Source organism: Cannabis sativa, chromosome 8 (genome assembly GCF_029168945.1).
Source record: "Cannabis sativa cultivar Pink pepper isolate KNU-18-1 chromosome 8, ASM2916894v1, whole genome shotgun sequence".
In the NCBI taxonomy this organism is placed as follows: domain Eukaryota; kingdom Viridiplantae; phylum Streptophyta; class Magnoliopsida; order Rosales; family Cannabaceae; genus Cannabis; species Cannabis sativa.
Window position 1 is genome coordinate 45,511,273 of NC_083608.1, and position 17,034 is coordinate 45,528,306.

At 32.8% G+C, this 17,034-nt stretch overlaps 3 protein-coding genes across 3 annotated transcripts; all 3 read left to right on the plus strand.

The window, feature by feature from the left end:
• Positions 1-421: 421 nt before the first annotated feature.
• On the plus strand, positions 422-3,193 carry LOC115699696 (uncharacterized). The gene is made up of 2 exons (XM_030627223.2): positions 422-1,245; positions 2,131-3,193. Exons 1-2 carry the CDS (start codon positions 613-615, stop codon positions 2,851-2,853), a joined length of 1,356 nt encoding a protein of 451 aa, XP_030483083.1. The 5' UTR covers positions 422-612; the 3' UTR covers positions 2,854-3,193.
• A 1,287-nt stretch (positions 3,194-4,480) lies between these two features.
• LOC115700968 (uncharacterized) lies at positions 4,481-4,828 on the plus strand. Its single transcript, XM_030628650.2, has one exon. The coding sequence runs from the start codon at positions 4,481-4,483 to the stop codon at positions 4,826-4,828; it is 348 nt and encodes a 115-aa protein (XP_030484510.1).
• Positions 4,829-12,866: 8,038 nt separating this feature from the next.
• LOC115698893 (mitochondrial phosphate carrier protein 3, mitochondrial) lies at positions 12,867-16,541 on the plus strand. Its single transcript, XM_030626096.2, has 6 exons — positions 12,867-13,525; positions 14,770-15,131; positions 15,220-15,263; positions 15,441-15,655; positions 15,744-15,868; positions 15,958-16,541. The coding sequence occupies exons 1-6, from the start codon at positions 13,205-13,207 to the stop codon at positions 16,016-16,018; spliced, it is 1,128 nt and encodes a 375-aa protein (XP_030481956.2). The 5' UTR covers positions 12,867-13,204; the 3' UTR covers positions 16,019-16,541.
• The last annotated feature ends 493 nt before the right edge of the window (positions 16,542-17,034 follow it).

Genomic DNA, 17,034 nt, shown 5'->3' on the forward strand with positions numbered 1-17,034 from the left:
ACTTATTTTGATGTACTTTAGTTTTGTAATAATTTACAACTATTAGATCCACTTAGTAATTAAGAAAAACAACAAAATCAATCCATAAACCTAAATTTTATATGTCTATATCACATTTTCACATTCATTCTCTTCACACAATTTCTTTGGAACACAGTAAATCTCATAAAAACATACCTTTTATGACTTTGAGCTAATTTTCAAGTTAATAATAATAATAGAATTTTTTTATTTTTACACTTTAAAATAATTTTTTTTTATATATATATTTTTACAGAATTTTACAGTAAAACTCCTAATGCAAAAAATTATATAACAGCATGTAAAAACACACATAAGAAACTACTTTAGAAACTCAACCCTAAATTTAAAAAAAAAAATTAAAAAAAATAGTATTTATAGTAATTACCCTAATAATAATAATAATAATAATAATAATAATAATAATAATAAACTCACTCTTCTCTCCCACACAACTGAATAGATCTTCTCAATTCAGATTCAATTATGCTCTAACAATGGCAGATTCAAATTCCAATTCCCTTCTCAATCTCAATTCCTCTAGATTTTGATTTTGATTGATTTCAATTGGGGATTTCACCTCATCTTCAAATGGGTTCCTCTCAATCCATACAAGTTCCAGAAAATAGTGACGAAGAAGAAGAACACGAACAACAACAACAAGAAGATGGCGAAGAAGAAGACGACGACGAAGAAGAAGACGACGACGAAGGAGTAGAAGAAGCAGAAGAAGAAGAAGACCACAATGGCGAGCTCGACAGGAGAAGGAGGAACGAAATGGATAATCATTTGGTGAAGAAGGTTCTTCAACAAGAACCGGAGATGTTACCTTGTTATGCATCGGCATCGCCTCTCTCTCCTCAGCTATCTTCATTAGGTACGCCTCGTCTCGGACCTTCCATCAAGGTTTGGGACCCTTACAATGTGCTCGCTCCGCCCCCACCGCTTCCGCCTCCTCCCGTCTTCTCGCGAAGTTTTTCGTCTAATGCCATGGAGGAGGATCGGGTGATGTTCGAAGTGTTTTTGATTAGTCACGGCGAGTGTCAGTTGAGTCTGAGGCCTGATTTGGTTGGGGGACGGTGCCCTGAGGCTGCACTCACCACCAATGGGAAGCGTCAAGCAAGGGCTTTGGCGGTGTTCTTGAATTCACAAGGGATTCGGTTCAATGCGGTTTACTCATCGCCGTTGGATCGGGCTCGATCCATGGCTGTCTCAGCTTGTCAGGTATTATTATTACTATTATTTGTTATTCAACTTTGTTTGTTTTCTGACATTTAAATCAGCTTTTTGAATAATTATATAGTTGAAAAAAAAAATGTTCTTTGTTGTTGGGTCTGTGAAATGAATGATTAGAGCTTGAATTGGAATGTAAGAATGTGGATTCTTTCCCATTTTTGGTAGTTTGATGTGATGTGATATTGAATTATAGAATAACCTTAATCCTAATGTTATAGTTGGTCCCAGATTAAGCTCAAATTGTTGGTTAGAATAGGCAATACATTGTAGTTGATTTTTCTATACTTCAACAATGAGGGTAGCCAGCTCACCAAATATATGATATTCATTGGAAAGTGGAAAGTGTTAACTTAGCTAATGAATGTGCAACGCTCTTACCTAGCCTAGGACAATAAAAAAAAGAAAAATCACTAAAAAGATTACATAAACCAATAATCTCTAGCAATCCAACCAAGGTGGGAGTTGTCAATAGAATTCTTCTTGATGGTGTTGATCACATTAATGCAGTCGGATTCGATCGAGACAAAGTTGGAAGTATCCATTGTTTACATTTTTGGAAAATAGGATCCCATTTAACCCAATTATTTATATATATATTTGAGAATCAGAATATTATAGCAAGTGCTATTATGGGGGGGAGACCATTTGAGCTACTTACATAATTCTTCATATCTGATTCTGATCATGATATCATTGATTCTAATAATCATGCCTTTAATCTCATAATATTGATTTTTTTTGAGACAACGATTGTGAAGAAGATTCAACCAAAATTTAATTCTGTCTTAGTGTAGAATTCGGGAAATTATAGTATGTTTAAATTGGCTGTCTGTTGAAAGTTGAAAATTTGTGTACAACTAAAAAATTCTGCAGGAAATGAACTTTGCAGAGGAACAGATTCAAACTTCTGATGCTCTTGTGGAGATGAGTCAGGGGCATTGGGAGGGATGCCTTCGGTCAGAGATATACTCTGCTGAAATGTTGAGCTTTATTGACAATGTTCAGCCTGATTTTTGTCCACCCTCAGGGGAATCGCTTAGGCAAGTGGAGTTTCGAATGGTTAGTTTTCTAAATGGGACTGTGTTGGGGCTGCCTGAAAAGTTAAGATCAGATTTCTCGTCACTCCATCCGATGGAGAACCAAGGTTTTCCACTCCATAATCCTCACTCTTTATCGAATTCAATCCATGACCGAGAAGGGTCTTCACTCGCAGCACCTCCCTGGGATGCGCTTCAGAGGCAGCAGCGCCAGGGAACTGGGCTACTAAGGAAAAAGTCCGGAAAAAGTAGGCTACAGTTTATGACCACAACTGGAGATCATGAGGTTGAAGAAGAAATTTCCCCTCAAGAGTCCAATCATCGAAACTCCCTACATGATATAAGCGGCAGGAGCTCCTCTTATGCCCCAACTTGTATTGGTATTTTTAGCCATTCAGTACCAATTAAGTGTCTCCTCACTGGCATCCTTGGCTGCAGCCCGCTAATGTCCAATAAGATGTGCATAGACGATTCTTCAGTAACGATGTTGCAGCATTCATGGAAAACTGGTTGGCAGATAAAAAAGTTGAACGATACCGCACACCTTAGACTGCTCTAGTCAGAGCATATAGCCTGAAAATTTTCCGCAATGGATTCATCGACCAAAGCCCAGCAATGGCATCGGTTTGGTTTCTGAACTAAACATGTATGCTGCAACTCATGATGTTGGATGAAGTTGCACTACATTTTGCACTTCTTTTGTTACCATCTTTGCAATACTTGTTGTTTCTAAATTAACTAGCTCCCAAATTGTTGTGGGAGTTGGGATTATTTTTATATGGGGTGATTCTTTTGATTTGTAGCAATTTCATGGAGTAACTATAGCTGTAATAGAAAGAAAATAAGTTGTTATTATTATTATTTAAAATGGGAAAACTTTTATGAGCTTATGGCAGTCATTTACTTCTTGTTTTTTTCCCTTTAAAAGCAAATTCTCATGCTTTAAAGGGTGTGTTATTCATTGTATAGATTTGGGCATTGTTACATTAAATTAGATTATTATGATTTCAGTGCTTCAATCTGTGCTAGTGGAAATAACTGGGCCTCCATGTGACTCTTATATTTTATTACTCTTAATTCACAGTTTCAATAGCTTGGACTTTTTTTTTTCATAAAGGAATCAATCTGAATCTTCACCTGAAATTTTTATGTACTTGATATGTTTTCTTTTTATTTGGAATATTCATTTGTTATTTTCTGGGAAAAAAAAATCAGAGGGGTTTAGGGAACATAACCTTTCTTGATGTATGCAATATGATAAGGCACATTAAGACAAAAGATGAAAAGAAAAAAGAAATAAGTCATGTTAGTTTCTTGCAAAGTTTAACACTTTATTTCAAAATAAGAGAGAATCCTTCCCCACTTTTTCTAGTTCATTATTTTCCGTACTTAATTTCCATTACCTTTAATCAATCTTTGTGGAGTAGGGTATTAAGAAAAATATTATGTATTGTAAATGTATGATTAGTATAACAGTAGCCATAAACATTCATGTGAAATCAAATCCACCAAATAACAAAATTTTTAAGACAAGGTAAAGATCATAACACTAGAAAAATCATATTTTGGCCACATTTCATAGTTCAATCCATCTTTGAGGAGTAGATTATTTAATATTAACTCAAATATTTTGACCCTTTCGATATCTAATTAGGTAGGTGATCATGGTTTATTTGTAGCACAAGAAGTTAGAGCATACCCATAAAACAATATAGAAGATTTTGAGGCAAGAGATGGTACTCTACTCTCACATCACACGTGCCACCACCAAATGAAACTATAACAGCCAACATGGGTCATAACTCACATGGGGGTAGAGAGATCGGATCAAACAAGTGTCTCACACTCACTCCAAAAATCTAGACCCCTTTAGCATTATATATCTATATATATAATACCCTTTTCTTTTTTTTTACCTTATTTTTCTTATGAATGCAGATAATCTAGGGGAGAGAGAGAGAGAGACCTGTTTGTCCTACTCTCAAATATGTCACAAAAAACCATAAAGAAGACACTAAAAAATTAACACTAGCACTGCTATCCCGTGATACCCACCGAGTGAACTAAACAACACTATAAACACTCACACAACCACACTATACATAACCCCTTTTATCCTCTCATTCTCTCATCTCATCTCAACTCAACTCAAAACTCTCTGCTATTTCTATCTTTCATTCTCTCAAATGGCCATTTTATCATCATACAAGTTTTCATTTGCCTTAGTAGCCATAACCATAGCCATATTCCTTGGCAATGCAACATGTTCAACAAGCAGAGGTGTGCCTGCAATCTCAGCCTCTCCAGCAGTGTTGCCGTACGTGACAGCGCCCAACATGTCCTCATTCTTCCCTTCTCATCAGCCCGCAGCGGCCCCCGCCCCCGCCCCCGAGCCTGAGTCTGAGGCCTTTGCACCTGTGCCTAGCTCGGGAGAGTTCGTGGGAAGGGTCTCTTTTGCTCAATCAAATAATCCAAAAGGCTTCTCATTGGCTTTGCATTGCATTATGGGGTTCTTTGTGGTATTTTTCTATTGAAAGTTACTTTATTATGTTGTTATATTGTAGTTATAGATTTAGCATATTATATAGCTTTATGTGTTGAGATCAGATGATATTGAGACTTAATTAGAACAGTAGAAGTAATTGTTTTGTTTTGTTTTTCTTTTGTTTCATCACCGTTTGATTCGATACAATTATGTAACAACAATTGGTTTTTGTCATTTTGAAGGAATCTAAGGTGATTAGTTATATTATATTTCAAATTTTGGTACAAGTGTTACTGTCAATCTCCTGTTACAATTTCTTAATCAACCTCCACGCTCAAAAACACATGTCGGAATATTTTTTTTAATTTTTTTTTTCACGAGGGTATTCGTTATGCTCACAACATCATTCCTGTAAATTTTTGAAAATTTTTGAATAGTTTACATGTCGAAAATACGTTTGAAGTTTTTTGAACGCGCGTGGTAAACTGGAATATGAAGAACTCTAATTTCGGTACTGTAAACTATTCAGAATTTTTCAAAAATTTACTGAAATGATACTGTAACTATAACGAATACTGTTATAAAAAAAAAAAATTTAAAAAAATATTTCAGCATGTGATTTCGAAGGTAGAAATTGACTAAGAAATTGTAATTAGTATTTCTCTTATGCTATAGAATAATAATAAATTTTGGCATTATTTGTTAGATCATGTTTTGTTTGTCTCTCTAAAAATGCGTGTGAAGTAAATAATTAACAAGTGCTTATGTGTAAGGTCTAGTAATGAAGTTTGAGAGTTTTTTTGGGCTGGAAAAATGAAGTTAAAAAAATTAGAGAAGGCTAATATATAGATTTATACATAGATATTATTTATTTTATTTAAAAAATAAAATATAGTTAAATGTTTTAAAAAAGAAAAGGGTCCCTTAGCTCAGTCGTCATATATTGGATTTTCATTTTACTTAGCTCAAGGTGCTCAAATATTACATTGTAAGCTAAGCTCAAAAACATTGCTAAAAGGAATATTACTATTATTATAATTTAATATATCAGATTCTCTGTATATTTGAATTTAAATAAACTGTATTAGACAGTACCAAATCACACCAATTTATATAAGACAATGCTATGCTAGTAAAAGTCACATCAAGCGCACTTACGAGGTTATTTAGAAAAAATGTTGGGTACTTGCAGTGGCGGAACCAGACGACAAAATAAGGAGGGGCCAAATAAAATGTATTTTCACCTAATTTTTTTAGTATGTAGTATTTTATAAATCAATATAAGAAGTTAATTAGCTTTAGGCTAATTAGTAATTTTTCTCTTTGAACTTTGACATGCAGTAAATCGTGCCCCCTTAACTTTTTTGGCCGTTAAAAATTCCCCCCGAACTATTGAGATTGTTAAATTTAAGGACTTTTGTCTAATTTCATTCAATTTTACTGTTTCAGTGATTGTTTATGTACTAAACTATGCTCCCCAAACTTTGATATCTACCAAATCAGACCCATCAAACTTTGATATGTACTAAATCACGTCCATTGAACTTTTATCCATGTTAGAATTTTTTTACTAAAATTAGACAAAAGTCCTTAAATTTAACAATCTCAATAGTTCGGAGGGAATTTTTAACGACCAAAAAAGTTCAGGGGCACGATTTAGTACATGTCAAAGTTTAGAGGGAAAAATTACTAGGCTAATTAGTAATTTTTCCCCCCGAACTTTGACATGTACTAAATCGTGCCCCCTAAACTTTTTTTGCCGTTAAAAATTCCGTCCGAACTAATTACTAATTAGTACATGTCAAAGTTCGAGGAGAAAAATTACTAATTAGCCAAATTACTAATTAGCCTTAGCTTTATACAACATATATAAAATAATAAGAAGTAATAAAGAGCATCTTATAGTAGTGCCAAGTACTATAAAAAGTGGCATGTAAAATAATATTGAGTCCTAAATATTTTAATTTAATAAATAATATAAAAAACCGCTAACCACTTGTAAAGTGTCATATTAATATGATATTGGATACCATAAGGATACATATATAAAAACACATATAAATATAAATCATACAAAAGTATTCTTCAAAAATAAATTATATTAATAATTTTTTTTGTCATTTTTTACTATAAATAAATAATTAATTTAAATAGGCTATTGGATTTGGGCTTCTTTTTCAATTTCAACTTCACTATTTATTATGAGGCTTAGTAATAAGAGAATTATCACATTTTTCTAATAAGTAAAATTTAGTTATTCTAATTTAATTTATATATTATGTATATTTTTTTTTCTAAAAAGTTAGGGGGGGCCATGGCCACTCCATAGATATATGGAGTTCCGCCACTGGGTACTTGAGAAATTCACTATGTTAGTCTTAAAACTTATTTGTTCCTACTAAAAATATTAAATTTTGTAACAATATATATATATATATATACCGTATTTTAAAATATAAAATATGTTAAGATACAAAGTGATAATTATATATTAATTTTTAATATATTACTTGGCAAAATAAATAGTAATTAGACACGAAAATATTATTTTTTTTAACAGTTAATATTTAAAAAATAAAAAATTTATAATAATTACACAGTATAATTATACTCAATTCTCATAGAAAGTCATGAGAGTTAGAGAGTGTAATTGAAACTCCTTAACTACTTTCAATTACAGTATAATTACATGATCAGTCAAACATGTCAAAACATATAATTACCTCAAGTTATACATAAATCTAATTACAATATGGCTTTCCAAACACATCTTTATATAGATTCACAAAGTTAATATCAGGTTGTTTGCTGAAGCTAAAGAAGAAGCAACTGGTGAAAACAATTAATTGACTAACTATATTCAGTTAGAAATTTGTTATAAAACTGGTAGAGTAGTTAGTCATTATTGGTTAGTTTTGATTTAGCTGAGCTAAAGCTCATGGTATATTGGGATATTTAAGGTAAAATTTCTTTAACATTTGTAAGTGTTACACATATGACCTTAATAAAAAAAGTAGCGGCAAAAATATCATCTTACGATTTTGTTGCAGTTGTACTATTTATTGGTTGTTAAGTGTCAATTAAGCCCATTAAGTGTGAGCTCAAAAATACATACATGGTGATATATTTTTTTTTAACTTATTTAATACATAGTGTAAAAATATGTCGCCACGTGTTTCTGAGTTGACACTTGATGGCCAAAAAAAGTACGACTGTAATAAAATTATAAGATAAGGTACTTTTTCCGTCATTTTTTTATTAGGATTTAGGATCATATATGTAATAATTGTAAATATTAAGAGAGTTTCGCCCCAAATATCACTTGTATATAAATACTCTGTAATTGCTTTATTTATTCTATTAAATGAGAGAAATCATTTCTCAATTCCTTTATTCTATTAAAGCATGGTTAAATATTACCGTTAAATATCAATTGGATGACCACTGTATACACCTTTGTATATGTAACGGTAAAACCTCGAAGTCGATACAGTAGCAATCCAGTTAGTATTTAACGGTAATATTTAACTAAAACTTTAAATTTGCAAAGAAAAGTAAACTGAAGGGTTTTGCCACCAAAACAAAAGATAGAGGGGTTAAGTGTAAAAAATTAAAACATAAGGGAGTTTTGCCACCAAAAAAAAAGATAAGGGGGTTAAGTGTATAAAAATTAAAACATAAGGGGGTTTTGCTACCAAAAATAAAAATAAGGGGGTTAAGTGTATAAAAATCAAAACATAAGGGGGTTTCGCCGCAAATTGCTCAAGCAAAAATAATAAAAAGAAAAAAGAAAGGGTAAAAATGTAAGTTCCAGCTGCAAGACTTCTAAGTTATTAGTTATTATTATTTTTTTAAATAAAAAAAAATGGATTTCCTAAGATGCATATAATGGGGGAATGGGGAATATGCCTCTGTTTGATTTGGCTTTTGGGTTTGGGTGGCTGGTCTTCTATTCCATTTCCCATCCCTTTTCTTCTACTTACAACTAATCCCTTTTGACTAGTTATTCAAATTTTAGGCCATTAAATACCTCAAAATAAATTAATAACGCCATTAACCACGCGCCCCTTCATTACTAATACTATTATTATTATTTAATATTTAATGCTTACCACAGGTGAGGAGGGCCCTCAATTATTTATTTATTTCTTTTGATAAATTTTGTAGGTTAATTAGAATATTTTTTTAAAAAAAATTTTGATATGTACTAAATTATATTTTTTTAACTTTTAAAGTTATTAAAAATTTCTCTTAAATTATTGAGATAGTTAGATTTAAGAATTTTTGTCTAATTTTAATAAAGAAAGTTTAACATAAATTAAATTTTAGTAAGACATGATTTTGTACATTTTAAAGTTTGAAAAATATGATTTAGTATATATTAAAGTTTTAGAATTATAATTTAATACATAGACAATTACTGAATTAATAAAATTGAATAAAATTAGACAAAATCTTTAAATTTAACAATCTAAATAGTTTAAAAGAATCTTTTAACAATTAAAAAAGTTCAAGAAACATAATTTGGTAATGTTAAAGTTTAAAGATGAACATCCTAATTAATCGATTTTTTTATTTATTTTTAGTTAAATTGTCAATTTTCATTTTTAATATTAAAAGTGCAAATATCAAATAGAAAAAATGCATTAAAATCTTACTAGAAAGACATTAAAAAATTGTAAACCCCTTAAAACGATTTTCTGGTTTGGCACTTTATGGGACCCAAATGTAGAAATAAGTCAATAACCTAATAAATGTTTAAATGGTAAGAGGGAGAATATCAATTTTGACCATATTATGTTTGGGAAAATATTAGTTTTGACTTTAAGCACTATTTTTTTCATTCTCTTTTTCTCATCAAGACTTTGATTTTAGTACTATTATTATTCTCTAAATTCTCTACCAAATACCAATAATAACAAATTATAATTCTTGAAAAATGAACAAAAAAAAAAGTCCACTTCTTGAATTTTTGCCCCCCCTACCCCTTCAGAACTAAGGTCATATTTGAAAATAAGTTTCATTAAGGTCATATTTGGCTCGAAGGTAATAAGTGGGAAAATGTTTATTTCTTTACTTGCCTACTATCTAGAATATTAATAAAATATAATGAATGAGCTTTCCCATCACATTGTTATTTTTTTTTAGTTAGTGACATCTTTTGAAAGAATTAATCACGCAATAATATGTTAATCATTCTTATTATATTGATTATGTGCCTTTTACAGTTTATGTGCCTTTTACAGTTTATGTACCTTTTACGGCGTTTTATGTCATTTATTATGGCTTGTTCCTATTTGTTTAGGGTAGTTTTGTGTTATGGTTAATGGACAAGAGAAGTAATACATTTTGTGCTCATAATTTATACTTCAACGACCTTTCACTTATAATAGATAAGTATTTCAAATCTTTTTAACTCCCTATAAATTAAGAGGGATTTATTTACCATCATTCTTTCACATTACCTTTTTTTCTTGTAATTTTATTTTTCTTATTTTGTAGGTTATTTTGTGAAGGGCCTTCACTTAAAAAGCATTTACCGATAAATTTATTATTAAATATAATCTGTTTGACATTAATTTTCAACAGTTTTAAATTAGGGTGCTAGTATATTGTTACTAGCCAAAGGGTGATACATTTGGCTAGTTTTTCTTAGAAATTTTGTTGGTGTTTTAGTTTTTTGTAATGTTGAACTTGTGACATGGGTTGTGTGTTAATTCTAGTTTTGTTTTTTAATTTTATTTTGAAGATAGTTATTCTAATATAATTGTGTTTTTTTGTTTGGTGTTGCGATGCTTTTTCAGATTTGCTAGCTCTAGCGACAACTTTTAATTATGAGAAGGTGTTTGCTGTTTGAAAACGTTATAACTTTATTGTCTATATTTTCAAGGGTAGTTTTGTCCCATGTGGCTCGCGATTTGTTTTCTACAGCTCATGGTTGACAAAACATGCCCTTCGGTTAGACGATGAGCTATCCTGGTTCGAAGAGGTCGATTGTAGTTTGCTGCTTTGTTAATCATGTGTGACTCTGTTCACCAAGTCAAAAAAAAATATATATATACATATATATACTCGTGGAGATATTGTAGAACCTCGATGGAGCCCTTTTTAGCTATGGAGCCCCTTGATGAAGTTATTTTGATATATTTTAACTTACTTGATGGAACCCATTTTTAAGAACATTATTTTTTTTTCTTTTGTTATTTTTTCTTTTTGAGTTATTTTAGCTAATGATATGTGCCTTGGTATTTTTCAGTATAATTTTTCTTATAAATACTATTTAAGTTTAATTGATATTTATATTTATTGGGTATACATCTAAAGTCCCACATTGATTAGTATTGAGAAGGATCTTGAGTATATAAGGATGAACACTATCTTCATTGGAATGAGGCTTTTTGAAAAGGTGTCCAAAAACAAATCTGTGAGAGCTGCTGCTAGAGCCGTCGGAGGTTTAGATTTGGTTCGATCTAAATTTTGAATATTTTTCATCTTCATAAAAATTAGGGAAATATGTACTTTCGGGAAAGAAACTGCACTTTCTAGGTGCTAGAAGCAAGGCACAACGCTTAGGTTGACACTTGGGGCTAGCCCAGCACCCAGGTTAACATTTTGTCAACCTGTGCTGATTTCGATAATATTTTCCAAGAACTCTTCGAAGCATCTTCTTTGTTTTTAGAAAAGATTAAGATTCAACTATTTTTTGGGGACCAAAACTTTCGAAGGGTCAAAGTTGGGACCCAGCACCCAAGTTGACACTTGGCACTAGGCCCAGCGCCTAAATTGACATATTGTCAACCTGGGCCATTTCTAACCAAGTTCTCATAAAAGTATTTCGGGCATTTTGTTCGTCATTAAAAATAAATAAAATTCAAGCAATCTTGGGAAGAAAACCACAAACCCAAGCCCCTATTAACAGGGCCAATGCTCAGGTTGACCTGTGCTAGGCCCAGCGCCAAGTTGACAATCAACAGGGTAGGAGACCTCGTCCTCAAGTTTGAGAATCTTGAAAGTATCAAAACAACATCTCGAGAGCTCGGGAATGAGTACCCAACGCCCATGTTGACAAATGGCTTGGTGCGCTGGGTTTTGCTTATCTGATTTTGATTCTGTTTTGCTTGTTTGTCTAGTTTTTCACAGTAACTAAGATCCATGAAGTTAGAGAAGTCAAATTTACAACTTTACATTTCTCATTTCTAACATGGGAAACTCACTCGTAAATGAAAAGTTTCGAGTCTCTCATTTTCGCAAAGCAACAACATCTCCAAGAACTAGTGACCATCTTTAACAGAACACAAAAATTGACTAAGTGATGTCAAAATATCACTTAGGCATCTTAAAGTACATCCCTTGGTTGTTTTTATATTTACCCAACGTATAGATTGACGTCATATGTCAACTTGAGCGCTGGATCATGAATTGTCTTCAGTAAAATAACCATAACTCACTCAATATTGATATGATTTACGCAATTCAACTTGCGTTTCAAAGCTAATTCAATGCTCTATCAAGTCATGTATCACACTTAAATCGTAATTCTGAAGCTATTAACCTCAAATTTCACCTAAAGGAGTTAAGAAAATAAGCTCCATGTTACCTGTAGCGGGTCCCGCCAGGCTCCAAAAAATGACTATCACCATCCTCTATGGTCAAAAACATCTAATTTTTATTTTTCTCATATTTTGTGGGTCTCCTTCACCTATAAAAGAAGAGCTCCCTTAGCTCATTTTTCATATTTAGAAAACTACTCACAAGGTTAGAGCTACTCTCTCTAGAAATTGGAGCTTCTGACACTTAGTCTTTTTCTGTAATTCCATCTCGTGAGAAATAAAAACTTGAAGTAGACGTAACTCCATTGCTGTTGCGATATAGAGAGTGAATTATTATAAATTTACTGTGTCTTAACAAGTATTTTATTCTCGCCAATCTAGCGAACGAGTATGACTTAGAAGTCTAGTCTAAATTTCTAAGTCAACGGATTTCTAAGCCTAGTCCTGTTTCTTCCATCTCGCTTGAACTCTTTTGTAATGACTAGGTAATCTAATTTCTTTCTATAAATGCATGCTTATTTTTTTAAAAAAAAAAATTGGAGACATTACCATTGAGTTCATAGCACCATACCAAGAGGATGGCAAAAATCGAAATTAAGAGGGGAAAGAGAGGGTGATTTAGAAAGGTGGATGACATCACTTGTCTTCGTATAAAAAACGCTGTTATATTATTATTAGGGCAAATAAAAAGAGAGGAGAAAAAGACGGAATCTCACACATTTCACTAACAAGCATTTGGTAGCGAGAGATTGGGAGAGAGAATCAAACCTCACAACCCTTTCTCTCTCTCTCTAACTTTGCTTTCTTCTCCCCAAAAACCAAAACCAAAATCTCTTCTTCTCCAAACCTTCGATCTCTCTCTCCCTTTCTCTCCAATGGCGTTCTCCGATAAATCATCGCGTCAATCTCTAATCCCTAGCTACCTATACTCTTCCACCTCCACTAAGGCCATGGCCGTCGAGAGAATCCTCCAGGCTCGCCCTACCACCGCCGTTTCACCATCGGTTTCCGACGTCGAAGCTGTTGCTGTTGCTCCAAGGAAAGCTTTCGTTGTTCCTTCTCCAGCTGAGTCTGGTAGGAAGATCGAGATGTACTCTCCCGCTTTCTACGCCGCCTGTACTGCCGGTGGAATCCTTAGCTGTGGACTTACTCACATGGCTGTTACTCCTCTTGACCTTGTCAAGTGTAATATGCAGGTATGATTCTCTCAGATCCGTTGTTTTGATTTCATTTGATATGTTGTTGGTGTTAGAATTATTGCTGGATTAGATTTGCGGTGCTTTGTTTTTCGGTTTTTGTTCCGTGTGAGATCCTGAATGTGTGGAATTATGTAGATCGGTGAGGTTTGGGTGACAATTTATTGTTTGATGAGATCTGCGATGTTGTTTTCTTGCTATACGAGTTCAATGTATTAATATTTTGTGCATTTCTGTCGATGTTTGTCTATTCCGAAAATATTTTCATCGCAATTTAAAATATTCAGGGCATTTTGATCCCGGAGTCTTTCTTCATGGTTGTGTTTTGTCATTTTCAATATTTGAATAATATGAACTGATTTGTAGGTGTTTACTGTTGAATTTATAACACAAACTTTAATTTTTTTTTTTTTTAGAAGTTTAAATTCTAGCTAATTAAACAGTAAACGTACCAGAAGTGCTAGATCTATGGTTTTGCTTCATCGATCTTTTTATAACAAAAAACTAAAGCAAAGATGATCTATACTATGTTAGTAATCTTTTACGTGGTTCGTGTATGTGAAATTCTATCTCTACATTTGCTCGCTGTGCTATTTTTTCTTTTTCCAATTGTCCAAAAATATGTGTTTCCAAATGGCTATGATTCAATGCAATATTTTCAGTGGGGAATTGCGAGGTTTTATATCTTGAATATAAGCTTACATTACAGGTAGTTATTTTGAATATACACAATGAGTAAGGCATAATTTTCAATGTTTCGATTTACTAGGAGCTTCGAATTAATCCCTCTTTATGATGCTCAAACATTTGTTTCCCTTTTTTATGTGAAATGATTTCATCTGATGTTTAGTAATCTTTTACGTGGTTCTTGTTACAAGTTTTATATGAAATTCTAGCTCTGCTTGCTCGGAGAGTTATTTTTCTTTTCAATTGTCCAAAAATGTGTTTGCAAATGGCTATGTTTCAATGCAATGTTTTCAATCAATAATTGGAACGTGCAGAGGTTCTATATCTAGATTATATACTTATAGGTGGTGATTTTGAATATACACAATGACTAATGCATTATTTTCAATGTTTAGTTTTATTAATAGCTTTGAATGTGTCTCGCTCTATGTTATTTCTTCACCTGCTTAAACATTTGTTTCCTTTTTCTTGTGTGAAATTTATTTCGTTTGATGTTTTTGCATCTTCCTAAGACAATTATTGTTGTAGACTAATTCTTGTTTGCTTTCCTTTTGCAGATTGACCCTACCAAGTACAAAAGTATTACATCTGGTTTCGGGATCCTCCTCAAGGAGCAAGGTGTCAGGGGATTCTTCAGGGGTTGGGTGCCTACTCTACTTGGTTACAGTGCTCAGGGTGCTTGCAAGTTTGGATTCTATGAGTTTTTCAAGAAGTACTACTCTGACATTGCTGGGCCAGAGTATGCTGCCAAATACAAGACTTTGATCTACCTTGCTGGTTCTGCATCTGCCGAGGTGATAGCAGATATTGCTCTCTGCCCATTTGAGGCTGTGAAGGTCCGGGTTCAAACTCAACCTGGATTTGCTCGTGGTTTGTCAGATGGACTTCCCAAGTTCGTGAGATCTGAAGGCGCACTAGGGTATGTTGGATTGTTTTGATTCTTTTCAATTTTAATAAGAAAACTCGATATAGTGTATTGCATCTATCTGAACAACCGGTTTGTGCAGATTGTACAAGGGAATTGTTCCACTCTGGGGTCGTCAAATACCATGTAAGTGATATTTGTGTATATTTTTGTTTTGATCTTTGCTATAAGTATTTTGTTGCTCATTGTTCCTTCTTATCTTTATCTTTGGGCTTGTGGTGTTTGATATTGATCTTATGTTTTGAGTTATGATATCATTACTTGTGATTGTTGGCTACAATAGTAATTTTCTGTGTCTTGCAGACACTATGATGAAGTTTGCATCCTTCGAAACCATCGTTGAGATGATCTACAAGTATGGTATTCCTAGACCAAAGGACCAATGCAGCAAAGAACTTCAGCTCGGTGTGAGTTTTGCCGGTGGATACGTTGCTGGTGTTTTCTGTGCTATTGTGTCTCATCCCGCTGACAATCTCGTCTCTTTCCTTAACAACGCAAAGGGAGCAACTGTTGGTGATGTGAGTGCGCCATTAATCGCCAATAGCTTCTAATTTTTCTTGAATCCTACTCTTCCTCTTTAGGTTAACTCTTTTTATTGTTGCACAGGCTGTAAAGAAGATTGGTATGTTGGGTCTCTTCACCCGTGGACTTCCTCTCCGTATTGTCATGATCGGAACTCTCACCGGAGCCCAATGGGGTATCTACGACGCATTCAAAGTTTCCGTGGGACTGTAAGTATTCCTCCAACCTCATTTCTTTGTTTGTTTCCATCGAGTTCCCTAATTGAATTCTCTTATTTTGGTGTATAATGATCTAACAGGCCAACAACCGGTGGTGTCGCTCCTGCTGCCCCAGCTGCAACCGAGCTAGCAAAGGCGTAAAAATATGATTAAATGGTGACGAAATCATATAATAGTGGTTTTTATTTTATTGTTTCATGTAACTGAGATAAGAAAACATCGTTTCAAGGAATTAAAAATAAACATAGGGGGGAGGGGTTTGGTGGTGGTGGGTTGCTGAAGCCTGCTGATCTGCTTGAATGGTGGTTCTCAAGGGAGTAATCTTTTGAAATGGGAGGTTCTCTCCAATTTTTCGACTTTTTTGTTTTTCTATTTTTTAAATTTTATCTCTTTTTCTTTTTTTTCAGAAGGTAGTTTTGTTTCTCATCCTTCTGAGAAAAAAAAAAAAACTCTAGTTTTAGGTCAAATATGAAATTTGGAGTTTTCATGTCAGGATTATTATTTTGGCCCCCTCTTAGATTGTAGGCAAACAAGAAAATAAGGGGAAATATGGGGGTGATTTGTTTTCTGTTAAATTAAGCTTGGTTTGGCATGGTATCTATGCCTTTTTCTTTATGTTTCTCTCTGAAATTCATTTTGAAAATGTTATTAATTTTGACTCTTATTTGTGTTGTCTCAAAACTAAAATTGTCTCATTACTTTACGTACAAATTTATTCTATCTTATCGTGTAATATAAAAGTGCATTTTATACTATTTGAACCATAATGATAAAACCGTTATTAAGAATTACAGTAGGATTTCTATTATATATTATTTTTTTGGGAATATTTTTTTAAAGGTTACTTTATATATATTTTTTTGGTAAATTAGTTTACACCTATCCTCAATTACTTTTACCGCAACCACTTGGAGGTATGGGGGTTAGTGTGGGAGGCGAGTTATGGGATCGTATTAAAAAAAAAATTATTATTACTGCAAATTTATTTCCTGCAAAATTAAAATAATTTGTGATTTAAATATTCAAATTAAATTCTCAGTTCAACTAAAAATTTAAATTTAATTTTTGAAAATAATAATGGTTAAATTATATTTATAAAATTTTTGTAGGTAAATAACATGTTATCAATAATTTTTTTTTATAATTATATTTAAATT

Coding starts and splice junctions, on each gene's coding strand:
- LOC115698893 (XM_030626096.2), top strand. CDS start 13,205: ATGGCGTTCTCCGATAAATCATCGCGTCAATCTCTAATCCCTAGCTAC. Junction 13,526..14,769: donor TTGTCAAGTGTAATATGCAG/GTATGATTCTCT, acceptor TTCCTTTTGCAG/ATTGACCCTACCAAGTACAA. Junction 15,869..15,957: donor TTCAAAGTTTCCGTGGGACT/GTAAGTATTCCT, acceptor ATGATCTAACAG/GCCAACAACCGGTGGTGTCG.
- LOC115699696 (XM_030627223.2), top strand. CDS start 613: ATGGGTTCCTCTCAATCCATACAAGTTCCAGAAAATAGTGACGAAGAA. Junction 1,246..2,130: donor TGGCTGTCTCAGCTTGTCAG/GTATTATTATTA, acceptor AAAATTCTGCAG/GAAATGAACTTTGCAGAGGA.
- LOC115700968 (XM_030628650.2), top strand. CDS start 4,481: ATGGCCATTTTATCATCATACAAGTTTTCATTTGCCTTAGTAGCCATA.